The 17,148-nt window shown below is 43.7% G+C and overlaps 1 protein-coding gene across 1 annotated transcript in view; it reads right to left on the minus strand.

Annotated features, from left to right (window-relative positions):
* The window catches only part of ATF6 (activating transcription factor 6), a 210,914-nt gene extending 199,136 nt beyond the window's left edge, over nucleotides 1–11,778 (minus strand). Inside the window, exons 1-2 of the mRNA XM_045086531.1 lie at nucleotides 11,499–11,778; nucleotides 11,002–11,223 (exon numbers count right to left, since the gene is read on the minus strand). Of these exons, the coding sequence (XP_044942466.1) occupies nucleotides 11,002–11,223; nucleotides 11,499–11,778 (502 nt within the window). The remainder of the gene's footprint in view (nucleotides 1–11,001; nucleotides 11,224–11,498) is intronic.
* Nucleotides 11,779–17,148: the final 5,370 nt, after the last annotated feature.

A 17,148-nucleotide genomic window follows, 5' to 3' on the forward strand; every position in this document is an offset into this window, starting at 1 on the left:
GTCTCGGAGTTAGCTTATCCCAAACTCAGCTCCTGGTCACCCCCACCAAACCCTCTACTGCTCTGTCCTCACCTCAGTTAATCATGCTTCAGTTCTCCCAGTAGCTCAAGCCAAAACCCTGGTTGGAGTCGCTGTTTACTTCTCCTCACTCTCCATATTCAAACTACCAGCAAATCCCATCAGTTCTGTCTTCAAGCTATATACCCATAATCGGATTTTTACCTTTCCTTCCTATTCTTCCTTCCCCTCCCATCTTTCCTTTTCTTCTGTATTTTTCCCATCACTGAGATGTCAGCTTCTGAAGAAGCAGGGCGACGAGGATGTGGGGCTCTATGTGTCAGCAACTCTATGTGTCAGCAATGTGCCTGGTAGCCAAGAACATGGGATCGTATGAGAGAGGGTCTGTCCAGTGTCAGTGGCAGCAAGCCCAGGCTTCCAAGGAAATGGGGCAGTAGGAAGGAGAACAAAGCGGTAGATGGAAGAGGCAGCCTGAGTGTTTAAAAGCATAATGACACTGGACAAACACCTCGTCAATTGAGCAAATCAAATATATCTAAAATACCTGAAGCCAGGTTTCTCACTGTCTAAGAAAGGGTGGATGCCCAACATGGAAAGGAAAGCACCTAAAAGAACCCTAAGATGTTGGACTGACATTGGAAGTATTGATATGAGCCCACTTCTAACAAATATATGTACACAGAAGAGTCATAGATGTCTGTATACTTGTGTATATAGATACAAACACATATGTGTCCTAGTTCTGTGGGCTCAAAGGTCCTAGAACAGTGATATCCCAGTAGCAGTGAAAATACTGTGTGCTCTAATCTTGGATACTAACTGCCATCCTCTACTAAATGAAAGTCCATTAAAGAGCTCCTTGGAGAACTGGCTGATTCCAGAGCTGAAGCAGGGAATGTGCAAGATAAGAATGGAAAATCTTCTCGTGCCAGAAAATAAGGAAATTCTGAGAGAATCATTGGAATATGCCAGAAGAATAAAAGAGCTGATATGGGGTGGGGGGGCACACCTGGGTGGCTCAGTGGGTTAAGCCTCTGCCTTCAGTTCAGGTCATGATCTCAGGGTCCTAGGATGGAGTCCCACATCAGGCTCCCCCCCACCTCTGCCTGCCTCTCGGCCTACTTGTGATTTCTCTCTCTCTCTCTCTCTGTCAAATAAATAAATAAAATCTTAAAAAAAAAAAAAAAAAAAAAAAGCTGATATGAATGAACTCCCACTGGTCAAACTGGGAAAAACCTAAGCATTGAAATAAAATGGGAGTACCAGATTTTAACCCACTGAATCAAACAGGAGTCAGTGGGTCTATAATGAAATAAATACACATATACACACATACACAGAGAAAGCTCTTTCTTACAGTACAATGTCAACTAATAAATGCAGACAGAATGACAGAGATAATTATCATTCGGCATTAGAGCGGCAGTTGATACACATGGGAACTATCAATGGAGGCTGGGGGTGGTGGGTGGAGGTCTAACAAGGAATAGGACATTGGTGTGATGTCAGAGTATCTCCCCCAATACAGGAATCAAATACAAAAGGGGAAACAGTGACTTTACAGTGGTGAAACCTGGCAGATATGATTAAGATGAACCTCATCTTGGGACAGGGCAACATAGTGTGCCTCCGAATGATTCACTGAGAACAGCACAGTAGGATTTCTCTGGCATTCCTGCCAGGGATGCATGGCCTGATTCTGGTCATGAGGAAACCACAGATAGAGCCGGGGTTAGGGTCATCTTAGAGAATAAAAGACTTGTGTTCTTTAAGGCTGTCAAGGACACAAGAGACAGAAAAACACTAAGAAACCATTCTAGACTGAAGGACATTAAGACCTGACAAGTAAAAGTGATGTGTGTTTGCAGGTAGGACTCTCGTCAAGAAAGGAAAAAGAGCCATTAAGACAGAGGACAAAATCTGGGGCACCTGGGTGGCTCAGTGGTTTAAGCCACTGCCTTCGGCTCAGGTCATGATCTCAGGGTCCTGGGATCGGGTCCCGCATCAGGCTCTCTGCTTCCCTCTCTCTCTCTCTGCCTGTCTCTCCATCTACTTGTGATTTCTCTCTGTCAAATAAATAAATAAAATCTAAAAATTAAAAAAAAATAAAAAAAATTAAAAAAAAGACAGAGGACAAAATCTGAATGGTGTCTGTGAGGTGGATGGTAACATGTCAGTGTTTATTTCCTGAATGGAAGGAGGACATGGTAGTAACACAGGAGTATCCTTGCTTTACAAGAGGGGATACATACTGTAGTATTTAAAGATAATGGGTCAACACATCTCTCTCACGCTAATGAAAGAGAAATGAGGTAAATGCAATAAAATTTAACAGGGAACCTCTGTGAAGGGTATGCAACTGTTTTCTTTAGTTTTGAAAGTAGTTCAAAATTTAAACATCTAAATAAAAAATATGTGTGGGGCACCTAGATGGCTCAGTCGGTTAAGTGTCTGCCTTCAGCACAGGTCATGATCCCAGGGTCCTGGAACCAAGCCCTGCATTGGGCTCCCTGCTCACTAGGGAGCCTGCTTTTCCCTCTCCCTGCCGCTCTGGCTCCTTGTGCACTCTCTCTCTCTGGCAAATAAATAAATAGGACCCTTAAAAATAAATAAATAAATAAATGTCCAGCTCTTGATTGTGATCTCCAGGTTGTGAGGTCAAGACCCACATCAGGCTCTGTGCTCAGTGCGGAATCTGCTTGTCTCTCTCCCTACCCCCACTTGCACTCCTATGTGCACTCTTGCTCCCTCTTAAATAAGTAAAATATTTAAAAAGAAAAAAATAATAAGTCTGCAAAATCTTTTTGGTAACTTGAAATTTTGATGTTTACTAAGATAAGTTAAATGATGGGTATTTGTTGACTAGCTAGATCACTTCCAAATAAAATAAAATACTGAAACATTAATTACTGAACATAGGTTTATTGGCTTTTGCTCAGCGGGGAGTCTGCTGGAAATTCTCTCAACATCTCCCTCTGCCCATCCCCATTCACGTGTGATCTGACTCTTCTCTAAAAAAATAAAATTAAAAAAAAAAGTACGTGTATATGTAGATGTATTTGTGTATCTCCATAATCCAACCACTGCCATTACCTCCACTGCCACCACTGCAATTCTCTTGGATTGCTACAGTAGCCTCCAAATGTTCTCCCTGCTTCCACCCTTGCCCGTCCTTGAGTCTATTTTCAACAGAGCAGCTGAAGTGAGACTGTAAAAACACAGGATATTATTGGGAATCAGGATTTTCACAGAAAAGAAATGTAACTCAGCAGTGAATGCTTTGTCCAGTCGGGCACTCCTGGATTCCCTGGACATAAGTTCTCCCAATAAACCTCTATCTCAGGAAAAAAAAAGAGAGAAAAAGAAAAAAAAATGTAAGCATATAATGTGAGAAGGTGAGAAAGAACCCTGTGGTACTGTCTTTGACCTGTAGGTATCAGTACGAATTCATGCTGCTTAAAAATACCTATTTCCTCGTTCTCGGGAAGTAAATGATGAAATGTTTAGGAGTTTCGTATTATCTGCAGCCTCCTTTCAGATGATGAAAGAGGGAAGTATGGGTAATACTGAATGGGGCAGAATGCTAACAGCTGGTCAATCTAGATGAGGGAAATACAGGGTATCCTGTAGTGATCTTTTCATTCGCTGTGGTTTTTTAACAAAAACCTCGGTGGTTTAAAAACAACTGAAAGTAGGTTAGTAACGTATATCTAACGAACATTCGGGGCTGGTCCCCTCTAAAGCAACTCTAAAGTCCTCTGTCTAGTCCGACGTCCTCTTTGCCAGTCTCATGTAACCAATATTTAGATGTCCCTTTGCAGTAGTAAACCATGGGAGCTATTACTTTTAACTTTCTCAGCAAGCTTTCCCACCTGACCTTGACCATGTATTCATTTACTTCCTCTCAGTTTATTAATATGAGAAATGGCCACCAGGTTTAACGAAATGGAAGTCAGTGGTGACCTTCGAGCGGCTTTGGTGGAGGGGTGGATCCCGGCTGCTCACTGACAATGAGAAAGGAGAAACTGGAGTCAGTGAACATGGTTTTATTTTTGCTCTTAAGAATTGTGCTGTATGGGACGCCTGGGTGGCTCAGTTGGTTAAGCAGCTGCCTTCAGCTCAGGTCATGATCCCAGCGTCCTGGGATCGAGTCCTACATCGGGCTCCTTGCTCAGCGGGGAGCCTGCTTCTCCCTCTGCCTCTGCCTGCCATTCTGTCTGCCTGTGTTCGCTCTCTCCCCCTCTCTCTCTCTGATAAATAAATAAAATCTTAAAAAAAAAAAAAAAAAAAAAAAGAATTGTGCTGTAGGAGCAGTTGGGTGGCTCAGTGGGTTAAGCCTCTGCCTTCAGCTCAGGTCATGGTCTCAGGGTCCTGGGATCAAGCCCCGCGTCGGGTTCTCTGCTCAGCGGGGAACCTGCTTCCCTCTCTCTCTCTCTGCCTGCTTGTGATCTCTCTGTCAAATAAATAAGTAAAATCTTTAAAAAAAAAAAAAAAAGAATTGTGCTGTAAAATAAAGAGAAATGTAGTAGTAGCTAAAGAAGTAACACCCAAAGAAGGTTTGGAGGGCTTTTTCTTGATTCTGAACAGGACCAACAACCACATGTTTACTGACCAGTGGAGACGACCTAGCAGAGAGGGAAGTGATGCCATCCAGGGAACAGAAGGAAGAAGTATTGCGCAACACTCTTAGACTGAGGAGGAGGGATCTACAGCACTAGGGGCTCCAGCAAGAAGCCACTGGTTCCCAACAAGAGAACGTAAATATACTGGTAAGTGGTGGATGAGGTAGTGGGAGACTGTGGTAGCTCTCTTCCGATTCAAAGGAAGGGGGAGGAGGTGAAAGAGGTTTGAAGAGAGAAGGAAGTTGATACAAACAACCATCGAAGTGGGAGAATGAGATCCAGGCAAATATGATCCGCCAGGCCACACTGGGAGGCCTGTTTCGGGTTACTATCATCAATCTGTTAGATTTAACCAAGCTCGTGGCTCAGCCAAGAGAGGACTACAGAACGAGAGACAAGGTACTGTGAGTGTGAGCGAGGGAAGCTGCAGTGAGTGCCGATGGACCTGAACTGCGTAAGGGGGAAGTGATGACATGGAGAAAACAGGGGACAGGGAAAAGATGGCAGCGTCCCAGCAGGACCGCAGGGATTGACGGAAGCAAAAGGGAGTGAGCTGGTAAGACAGGAGGTGGTGGTCAGAGTGGGGGCTGTTGAAACTGAAACTGTTAGCAGCACTGACAGGGTTTCAGCCTGCGACCAGGGGAGTAAATGGCTGAACAGGGTGGAAGGCCAGACCACTGGTGAGGAGGAGGCCGGAGACACGAGAGGTCACGGTATCTGAAGTATCCTCTGAGGATCTGAAATCAGCCAAGGAAGGAATGTTGGAGAAAAGTGACAGTAAGCTAAGAGCTAGAATTTCTCAACAGTGAGGGAGAACGAACCAGGAAAGAGCAGATGACTGACTGTAACAGGTGACAAACAAGCAACAGGGATGTAACAGGGATGGGTGGCACAGCACGTCGTGAAAATGTGAGACTCAAACTGGATGTTTCTTAGGGAGAATGAAAGGAGAATGAGCTGAAAGCAGCAGCGAAAAACAAGAAAGTTGGGGTGCCTGGGTGGCTCAGTGGGTTAAGCCTCTACCTTTGGCTCAAGTCATGATCTCAGGGTCCGGGGACTGAGCCCCGCATCAGGCTCTCTGCTCAGCAGGGAGCCTACGTCCCCCTCTTTCTCTGCCTGCCTCTCTGCCTACTTGTGATATCTATCAAATAAATAAATAAAATCTTTTTTAAAAAATGAAAGAAAAACAAGAAAGTTAACTATATCCCACCTTTAGAGGCCCAAATGGCAAAAAGGATATGAGAATCAAAATGGCCACCATTCACCAAGACTTCGGAGAAAGCAGCACCCACCAGGGAGTCAGGCTGCGGTCAGTGCCAGAAGGCCAACTTTCACAGAAGAGACGGAAGATATAAAAGAAACCACAGAAGCAGATAGAAGCTTCTGATCTTGGTACATATACCTTACATGTGGCAAAAGATCATTTCTATACGAAGTTGAGACGGAGGAAGGGAAGAAGAGGAAAGACTTGCAGGTGACAAATAAGCATTTGAACACATGCTCCACATCACAGGTTATGACGGCACTGCAAATTAAAACAAAAATCAGGGGGGCACCTGGGTAGCTCAGTCTGTTAGGTGTTTGCCTTCAGTTCAGGTCCTGATCCCAGAGTCCTGGGACCAAGTCCCAGGACCCAGCCCCCTGCTCACTAGGGAGCCTGCTTCTCCCTCTCCCTCTGCCTGCAGGTCCTACTTGTGTGCTGTCCCTCTGGCTCGCTCTCTCTCTCTGCCAAATAAATTAATAACATCTTAAAACAAACAAACAAAACCCAACAAGGTGGCGTGCCTGGGTAGCTCAGTCAGTTGGGTGACGGACTCTTGATTTCAGTCATGATCTCAGGGTCATGAGATTGAGTCCCATGTGGGGCTTCGGGCTCAATGGGGAGTCTACTGAAGATTCTCTCTCTCTCCTCCCCACCCACACTCACACACGCGCTCTCTAAAATAAACAAATCTTAAAAAAAAAAAAAAAAAAAAAACAGAACAACAACACTTATTGGAATGGCTCAAATCCGAACACTGACAAAATCAAATGCTGGTGAGGATATGGAGCAACAAGAACATTCATTCACTGCTAATGGGAAAGCAAAACAGTACAACCATTTAGGAAAACAGTTTGGAACTTTCTTTCAAAACTAAATATGCTCTTACCATACAATACAGCAATTATGCTTCTTGGTATTTACCCAAATGATTTGAAAACATGTCCACACAAAAAGCTGCACATGAACATGGCAGCTTTATGTGTAGCTGCCAGTATTTTAAAGCAACCAAGAGATCCTTTGATATATACATGCATAAACACACTGCGTTGTGTTCCCCCCTCTCCATTTACATGCCATGCCCCCCAGGGTGACTGCACCCAGAGACAGGGTGATCTTTAGGAGGTAAATAAGATTAAATGACAATGTAAGATTGGGGCCCTATATTACACTAAGCGAAGTAAGTCAGAAAAAGACAACTATAAGAATCTCTCTGATATGAGGAATCTGATGCGGGGAGGGGAAGGGGGCCGTGGAGAGTAGGGAGGGAAAAAAATGAAACAAAATGGGATCCGGAGGGAGAGAATCCATAAGAGACTCTTAATCTCAGGAAACAAACTGAAGCTTGCTGGGGGTTGGGGGGCAGGGATCGGGTGGCTGGGCGATGGACATTGGGGAGGGTATGCGCTATGGCAAGTGCTAGGAAATGTGTAAGCCTCATGATTCAAGACCTGTACCCCTGGGGCAAATAAGACATTATCTGTTAATTTAAAAAAAAAAAAAAAAAAAGAGTGGGGCTCTAATCAGATAGGACTGTGGCCTTACAGGAGGAGGGAGAGAGAGACCCTTCCCCATCCCCCCCTCCTCTGCTCCTCTCTCTCCCTTCACCCCTCTCCCCTCTCTTTCAACTCTCATGCCTCTGCCCTGTGAAGACACAGTGAAAAGGCAGCCGTCCACAAGTCAGGAAGAGAGCCTTCACCAGAACTTAGACCATACTGGCACCTGATCTCAGACTTCTAGCCTTCAGAACTGTCAGAAAATAAATTTCTGTTGTTTTAACCACCCAGTCCTCGGTAATTTGTTATGGCAGGCTGAGAGACTGATACACTGTAGTACATCCATACAACGGAACAATATGCAGTGCTTTAAAAAAAAAAAAAAAAGCCATCAAGCCATGAAAAATCATAGATGGATCTTAAATGCATGTTGCTAAGTGGAAAAAGCTACCTACTGTATGATTCCAACTATATGACATTCTGGAAAAGGCAAAACTAGGCAGACTAGGTAGAGGGCCCAGGAGGAGAGAGGGAGGGATGAACACTTACAGCACAGGGGATTTTTTAGATACAAGAAACTATTCTGTGAGATACTGTATATACATGATATTAGGTATCTGTCAAAACCCACAAAAGGTACAACACAGAAGGAATCTTAACATAAACTATGGACTTCAGTTAATCATCTTGGATCAATAATGGTTCAACTGTAACAATTTACTACATTAATGCAAGATGTTAGCAATAAGGAAAATGGCAAGGAGAGTTTAAATAGAACTCTATGTACTGTCTGCTCCATTATTCTGTAAATCTAAAACTGTACTAAAAAGAAACTTACTATTAAAAATAATTATATGAAATTCAGGGGGCACCTGCCTGCCTCAGCCAGCAGACCTTGCAACTCTTGATCTCAGAGTTCAAGCCTCACGTTGAAAGTAGAAATTACTTAAAAATAAGTGTAAAAATCTTAAAACAGAATAAAATAATTACATGAAATTCAGAGTTCAGTGTCATAAATAAGGTTGTATGGGAACACAGTCTTCCTCATCTCCATGTTCAGCTGACGCTGCCTATGGCTGCTTCTGCATCGTAACAGCAGAGGTGAGTAGCTGCAACAGAGACCACAGAACCACAAAGCCTAAAAAACTTACTATCCGGACCTCTACAGAAAATGTTTGCAGACACTGCTCTAAATGTCACTACCCAAGTTAGAGGGGAAAAGCCCCTCCCACCATAGACTGTTCTGACCTAATCACTCTATTTAATTATTCAAAGTTATGAGAGTGACAAGTACTAATTACATACTCTAAATTTTTAAATATCACTGGCCACCTTCTAACATTAAAAAAAAAAAAGTTGGGGGCGTCTGGGTGGCTCAGTAGGTTAAGGATCTGCACTGGGCTCAGCCATGATCCCCAGGGTGCTGTGATGGAGCTCCACATCAGGCTCCCTGCTCTACAGGAGCCTGCTTCTCTCTCTCCCTGCCACTCCCCTGCTTGTACTCTCTCTCTATTAAATAAATAAATAAAATCTTAAAAAAAAAAAAAAAAAAAAAAAAACAGATAAATCAGTGAGGTCTTTGGATCCTCAAGATGGCAATTCCCAGAAAATGAATCCCTATTCTACTGAAAAACAGCAGCAGACGGTAGTGTTTCACTTTTGTGCCTGTGAAATCGATCCTACTTACTGACTACCTAACAAATCAGAATTAAAGTGTGCAACCAGGAGAAGACTGTCAACAGTCTGAAAAGAGAAGCCTGGAAAACAATGGGAAATGAACACATTCAGGGAGGAGCAGGGCAGGATATCTGAGTTAACTCAGTGAAATGACTACAAAGAACTGAATGCTCTGTCAATGAACAGTAGGACTATTCGTCAATTTACGCATCAATTTATCGGGTTAATCAGGAAAATGCAGCCCGAGTATCAAAAGACAAAATAATGCTTCAAGAAAGTGCCCCACAGTAGCAGTTTAAGAAATATCATGAGGGGTGCCTGGGTGGCTCAGTGGGTTAAAGCCTCTGCCTTCAGCTCAGGTCATGGTCCCAGGGTTCTGGGATCGAGCCCCGAGCGAGCAGGGAGCCTGCTTCCTCCTTTCTCTCTCTGCCTGTTTCTCTGCCTCCTTGTGATCTCTGTCTGTCGAATAAATAAATAAAATCTTAAAAAAAAAAAAAAGATCATGAAAATGTAACAGCTGACTAGCTGAGAAAAAAACGTAACCACCTGACACTTTAATGTAGATTTATTAATAACTGGGGGGGGATGGTGTTGGGAAGAATCACATCTGCAGAAATAATTAAGGAAAGCATTACGGAATAATGACTAAGAGCACAGGCTTTGGAGGTAGACAAACAGGTTCTGATCCTGCCTGTGCCCCTCACAGGCTAGAAGACTGACCACTCTCCCTCAGCCTCAGTTTTCTCATCTGTAAATTAGTATTAACTTCTTGCGCTGTTGAGAGGATTGAAGAAGATAATGCATGTAGAAGCTCTGCGGCACACCTGACACAAATGAAGTCCTAGATAAAGGGTAACCACCATGACCACTCTATCTGGCACAGGAAAACACACTTGAAATTGACAGTCTACAGTCCTTCCAACAACTGCTAGGAAATCCACCAACGACTGAAATAAATTTCTCATGTCACATAATTGTAGAAAAGTTCTGTCCTTAGAAAGTCAAACGAGGACTTCAGGTCAATAAATAGAATTGAGATTGCCCTTTGCTTCTCAGAATGATGGTCCAAGGGGGAAAGCTGAGCATCAGCCCGGGTCATCCCCAAAAGTTCCAAAGTAGGTGAATGGCATAGGCTCAACTACAGGGCCCACTCGACCTATGCAATCCTAAATTCTCACTGAAGCTCGAGACCAGCATTAGTATTACATCCCACAACAAAGAGAAGAATAAAAGGTTCCTCTAAACACCTAGATGAGGAAGTTTCCCCACTCTGAGTCGCACTGCACTGCCTTCCGCTCTTCCTGACCATAAAGCCGAACAAAAATACAGGAGGCAAATTTTTAAAACAACAAACAACAACAACAACTAGAGCTGTTTCTGGAAGGCAGTAAGGATTACATCAGTCTTCAAGTACTAGGTCTAGGTCGTCGGGGACCCAAGGTCTGGTGCTTTGGTTCTCTGCCAAAATGGACATCAGCCTAGACCAACAGTGGCAGCTGCGACACGAAGATCACCGTATACACTCCCATTCTCTCCCACAGACACACTCCCGACAGACACACTTCACGGCAATCACCGCCCACACCCCACACCGAGAAAACAGCTTGGAGCCTTGGGGTGGTCACAGTCCTCCTGCCCTCTGCTTCTTACCTACACCCTTTCCAGCCCCACACAACGATCATCTCGTACTTTCCCAGCGGAAACGCTGAAGAACGATAATAATTCCAATCAGGCAACATTTCACGCTCGCTGCTTCCCGGGCCGAAACCGACGGGTTCGGCGAGACCCTCCCAGGGAGGACCGCGGACGGAAGCGACGGGCGAGCCCCGGCTCCCGGGGCAGAGTTCGCCCACACCTGCCTCCACAAGTGCGCGTCAGGAGGAAGAACCCCACGGCCGGCAGCGGCCCGTTCGCAGCTGCCACTCACCCCAATCCTCCTCCGCTCGGTGAGAGAGGCCCGGGCTGAGAGGCGACTCCATGGTGCCGGCAACGCCAGCCGGCTCCCGCAAGCCCCACGCTCCGGCGGCCTGGAACTCGGTGACTGATATCCCGTACGGCGGCGCCCGGCGGACAAAATACCGCCCACCGCGCTGCGGACGGTGGCCGAGGGAGGACAAATTCTCACTGAAGCTCGGGCCCTTGGGTGGATCTGAAAGGAGGAGCGTGAGATACTGACGAGCTCGTTTAAACAAACGTCCGAGTAAATATTTCCCTGTAGGGCTTTTCGGCACTTTCTGTCCCGCTAGTTTAAGGAAAAAGAGAGAGAGAGAGAGACGGACAGACACATAAACACTACATTGGTTAAATAGAATGTACGGATAATATTAAGAAAAGTAAGAGCCCTTTCTGAACATGCTGGATGTCTTTAATACCACAGCGTAGCTCTCGCGGAGCAAAAGCAGAGCCCGAGAAAGCGAATCCGACTTAATTTTCCGAATCGCTCGCTAGCGATGTAGAAACTCGCGGTACACACGAGCGTGAGGGAGAACAGCTCTGGTGCGGCGCTCGTCAGACGCCGCCCTCGCAGGCCCCGCGCGCGGCGCGACCACCGGGGTCGCGCGCGGGGCCGCTCTAGAAAGCCTACTTTTGTTGAAACAGATTTAAGCGAGGCGAGTATAAACGATGAGCCGCCCGGCTCAGGCCGATCGCCTAGATTCGCGGGTCTACATCGTGACGGGTGGAAAGGCGGGCGCGCGTACCCCATATATGCAACCTACAATCAGGAAAGTCCCGATCTCTTTGTTACTAAAACTTAAGGTTCCGTTTTGTGTCGAAGAAATTCACATCTCGAGCTGCGACTGCAAAGCTGAGCCGAGTTTGACACCACAGCGTCCGGACCGCAGTGTCCCAGCCTTTCTCTTCGCGGCACTGCAGCGGCGACGGGGGTCGCACGCCCTGAGAACACGTATCGCTTTAGGACCAAGCGGAGTCTTTCCCACAGTTTCGGAACCAAACACGCGCTTCCCAGAACCCGCCCCAGTCCTCGCGCCCGGAGGGTTACTCCGGATTGCATAATCCGCCGCGGGCCGTGCCGCCCCGGGACCCAGAGCCGGAAAAAAACAAAAACAAGACGAAACCCCGCTTGCTCTCTTTCACCGTCGGATGGCTAACCAGGTTTCGGGTCCGGTGAAATATGCATCAGGTGTTCTCACCTGCAAATCCCAAACTGACAAACTAAGGTAGAACCAGCGAGAGTCTTCTTTCCGTATCCACCGGGCACCTCAGTGCTTTTTTTTAAATCACCATGACTGAACTCCTGCCAGCGTTGCTTTTTGTTAATTTTTGAAAATTTTTATTTTTATTCCCCAAAGTGCAGATAATGAAACAAACGTTTGCATACCTGTCACCAAAAATTAACAAATATTAACGTTTTCCAGTTTTGCTTCAGGTTTTTCATAATATAAGAAATTAAACATTGCAGATAAGACCCAAGTCTGCTTTTCCCCCGCTTCATTTCCCTCCCTCCACATAGATGGCTTCTATGACACACATAGACACACTTCTATGACACAGTATTGGGTTGGGTTTTTTAATTTACATAAATGTGTCATTCTCATGTTCTCCAAATCACTTTTCTTATCCAACATTACTTTTTGATGATCTATTCATGTTTTAACTGTTACACGGTATTTCCTTGAAAATACATATACATATATATATACACACATACATATAACTCTCAATTTCTTCTTTCATTTCCCTACTAATGGACATTTGGATTGTTTCAAATTTTTACCATTACATTCGCCTTTGTATGAGTCCCTGTGCATATAAGCAAGAATGTCTTTAAGATATATGCTGGGTCATAGAATAGGAATGTTAATATTTGCCAGATTATACCATTTTACATCCCTGCTAGCAGCAATGAGTTCTGCACATTCTGACCAACACTAGATTTGGTCACTTTAACATTTTTTGCCCCTGAGAAGGGTGTGACCATAATTTACATTTCCCTGACAATTAAGGAGATGGTGCATCTTTTCGCGTTTATTAAACCTTACTTACTCTTCTGTGAATCGTCTTTTCTTACAAAATTTGCTATTGCATTTTCTTTCTCTGATGATACTCACATCTTTAGCTAGCCTACTGTCTTCATTTAACAGATACATATATGGCAAATACATTCTCTCAAGTTGCACTTGTCTTTTTTAAGGGGTTTGTCTTTTAGGTTTTAATTTCAGTGCAGTCAAATTTACCGGTCTTCTGTTTAAGATCTGTGGCATTTGTAACTTGCTTAAAACTCCTTCCCTCTCCTGAGGTCATAGAGATTTTCTTATTTTCCCTGAATATTTTTATAGTTTTGTTTTTCACATTCTTCCTCCTACCCCCCTCATCTGTTATTCCTTGGGTATAGTAACACTGTTGATTTTTATACTGCAATCTTGTATCCAAAAACTTGCTGAATTGTGTGACTTGTAGTATTTTGTCTGTAAATTCTATAGGATTTTCTATGTAGAAAAATTCGCATGCGAACACTGACATTTTAAATTTTATTTTAACACTGTAACCATTTTAAAATTAATCTCTAATGTGGAAAATTTCAAACACACACAAGAGACAAACCAACCAATCCTCTTGTTCCTGGCACCCAGCTTCAACAATTTGCCATTCTTGTTTTATCTACTTTCTCTCCCCACAACAATTTTATTTTTTGTTTTGGTTTGTTTTTTTCCCCTGGGGTGTTTTTTAAACATATTTAAAAATATTTTCTTTATGTGCTTATTTATTTAGAAAAAGAGAGCATAAGCAGGGGGAGGAGCAGAGGGAGAGGGAGAGAGAGAATTTCCAGCGCTCTCCACTAAGGATAGAGCCGGAGGCAGGGCTGGATCCCACCACCCTGAGATCATGACCTGAGTTGAAATCAAGAGTTGGACACTGAACCGACTGAGCCACCCAGGCACCCCATCCCCTGGAGTATTTTAAAGCAAATCCCAGGTATCATGTTATTTCACCTAAAAATACTTCAATAAGTATCCTGACAAAGATTTTTCCAATTTTTTAAAAACATAGCTACAATACCATTATGATACCCACCAAAAATAATTCCTTAATATCATCTCTACCCATTCCACACTCAATTTTCTCCCCAAAATCCCTTTCTACAACTGGTTTGCTCAAATCAGGATCACCGGGGTGCATATGGTTCATGGGACAGTCCCCTCTTCCCCTTGTCACCCCATGCCCTTTGTTAAAGGATCTGTCATTTGTGCTGTAGAATTTCCTACTGCTCAGGGTCTTCATGGTGATTTGTTCCTGTAAACTGCCCGTTAAATGTAAACTTGACTAGATGGTTTTTGTTTCATTTGTTTTCGCAGGAATGTTTCTTACGTACTTCCTTGCATCATACAAGGAGGCACCTAATTTCTAAATATCCCACTTTTAGAGATGTCAACACCTATCAGTGATTTCTGTTTTTTTCCTAAGGCTTAATCCTTTTCCCCTTCTTATTTTATTGCAATAGCAAGGACCTCTGGTACCACACTGAAGGTAGATACACAAATACACATCTTTTACCTTGTTCCCAACTTTAATGTGAAACTTTTTAAAAGTTTTACTATTGATAAGATTTTTCCTGTAGTATTTCAGTGCAAGGAAAATTTCATTTTCATCCAGAAATTCGCTGTGGTTGTTGTAGTTTTTATACACACTGTGGTCATATACTCCTTCCATTCTGGTTACTGTGTGTGTGTGTGTGTGTGTGTGTGTGTGTGTGTTTAATGATAAGTGTCAAATGTTATTGAATCTTCTTTCTTTATTACCTTGCTTTCAACTTAAACCCTTGGAAGCAAAGTGAAATTTGAAAGAGAGTTTTGCCTAGAGACATAAAGGAGGTCCTTGCCTAGATCCACACTTCAGAGGACTCAACTCTGGCATCTGGCAGTGTCTCTTCCCACAGGGTGAGAATCCATGGTGCCAAGGGGATACGCCCAACCAGAACACATGCCTCCTTCTAGATATGCTTCTCATGCCCAAATAGCTCCATGCCTGTTTCTAAAGTTTGCTCAGGCCTCTGACTTCCCAAGGGTGAACTGTGCCAATGCCATATGCCAGGAGTACAAGACTAAGTTTAGAAATGTGAGGTGGGAAGTTCACCTATGCATATGCACCAGGCATGTGAATGAACTCCAGGGTGGGGAAAGGGGCCGACTCTGCAGGTTGCTCTGTAGGTTGGGAGCCTACTCTCTCTACATTGTCATATTGTCAGGAACTCCATAAAGTCAGAGAATTTTAAACTCAAACCTTGTCTCCCAGATTTTCATGAAGTTATGTTTGTCAAGATAAGAGAATGACACAGTTTATTTAATAGTTTGGTAACTGGATTTATAACTTTCAAGTACTAAGACAAGTAGCATCTAGGCCCCAATTTGCACTCATCAGAACTCTGCAAGTGCTAGGGGGGCACCTGACCAGTATATTTACAACTTGGTTAAAAATTGCATTTCACCAGTACTTTTATATTTGACAATCTCACATTTTGAGTATGAGTATGACATCTTTTCTATCACCCTAAACAGTGAACTCAAACCTAGAATACAGAGTTGAAAGGTCAGATTTTGGAATAAGCCAAATCTTCATTCTATTCTAGGTTCAACCATTTGCCAGCAATGTTACTTTGATGAAGTGGCTTAATCTTTCTAAGCCTCAGTTTGCCCAGTAAAATGGGAATAATGGGATCTATCCCACACAGGATTGTGGGATTAGATAAAACACCTTAAATGGGGACACCTGGGTGGCTCAGTGGGTTAAAGCCTCTGCCTTCGGCTCAGGTCATGATCCGAGTCCTGGGATGGATTCCCGCATCGGGCTCTCTGCTCAGAGGGGAAACTGCTTCCCTTCCTCTCTCTCTGCCTGCCTCTCTGCTTACTTATGATCTCTGTCTGTCAAATAAATAAATAAAATCTCTTAAAAACACATACATTAATTGCACAGTGACTAGCACATGGTAAATTCTCAATAAATTGCAGCTATTTTAAGGAACCGTGTTGAAATTTACTAGCTAGGTACTGTTTTACATTCTGTGCCTGCATTGTATCATTAAAATCTCCACAACTGCCCGGACTGGATATAATTATTATCTCCCTTTTATACAAGTGTTTTATTTAAGGCTTATATAAATGACCTTTAAAACAACCCTACTAAGAGGGCGGAGCAGTAGAACATACATTACTTCCATTTCATGAAGGAGATGCCTGACCCTCAGCTTGCAGAAGACCTTCCCAGCAGCTAGAGACAGGTGGGGCCAGAAAGATCAGAGCCCAGGCAGACTTCTACTTCAGTACTATCTTAACTGCACCTGAAACACCACCTATGAAAGTTCATATCACTCTTTTGGACAAATATGTAAACCCATTTGTTGTAAATTGATGTTCTTAAATATTAAAAAGGGTTCCACTTGTTTGTTTTTTAAAGATTTTGTTTCTTTTTCATAATGGATTTTCTATTTACCATTTCTATTTACTATTTACCAAGTAAAATATTCATGGAGTTTAAATTGGGAATTGTTACTTAGTGGATGTTTCACAGAATTTCAAAATTTACGTAAAGAAAAGTCAATTTCCCCAAACTCATTTTCCACTGTCAAATACCAATTATCTTTCAAAAAAGGAATCTTGTCAGAGGACCTGGGTGGCTCAGTCAGATAAGCATCCACCTTTGGCTCGGGTCATGATCCCAGGGTCCTGGGATTGAGCCCACATGGGGCTCCCTGCTCAGCAGAGTCTGCTTCTCCCTCTGCCCTTCACCACCCCTGCCCCCCACATGCCTGTGCACACGTGCATGCTAGGTGCACTCTCTCTCAAATAAACAAAATCTTAAAAAAAAAAAAAAAAGAAAAGAAAAGTACCCTCTCTCCCAGCCAGAATATAAATTGTTAAGACAGGTTTTGGGGTGCCTGGATGGCTTAGCCAGTTAAGTGTCTGCCTTTGGCTTAGGTTGTGATCCCAGGGTTGTGGGATCAAGTCCCCCTTTGAGCTCCCTGATCCTTCATCTGCCTCTGCCTCTCCGTCTCTCATGAATAAATGAATAAAATCTTAAAAAAGAGAGGGTTTTTTTCTAGTTTGTTCACTGCATCACC

Source organism: Mustela putorius, unplaced genomic scaffold (assembly GCF_011764305.1).
Source record: "Mustela putorius furo isolate JIRA1106 unplaced genomic scaffold, ASM1176430v1.1 tig00000997_pilon_pilon_pilon, whole genome shotgun sequence".
Classification (NCBI taxonomy): Eukaryota; Metazoa; Chordata; class Mammalia; order Carnivora; family Mustelidae; genus Mustela; species Mustela putorius.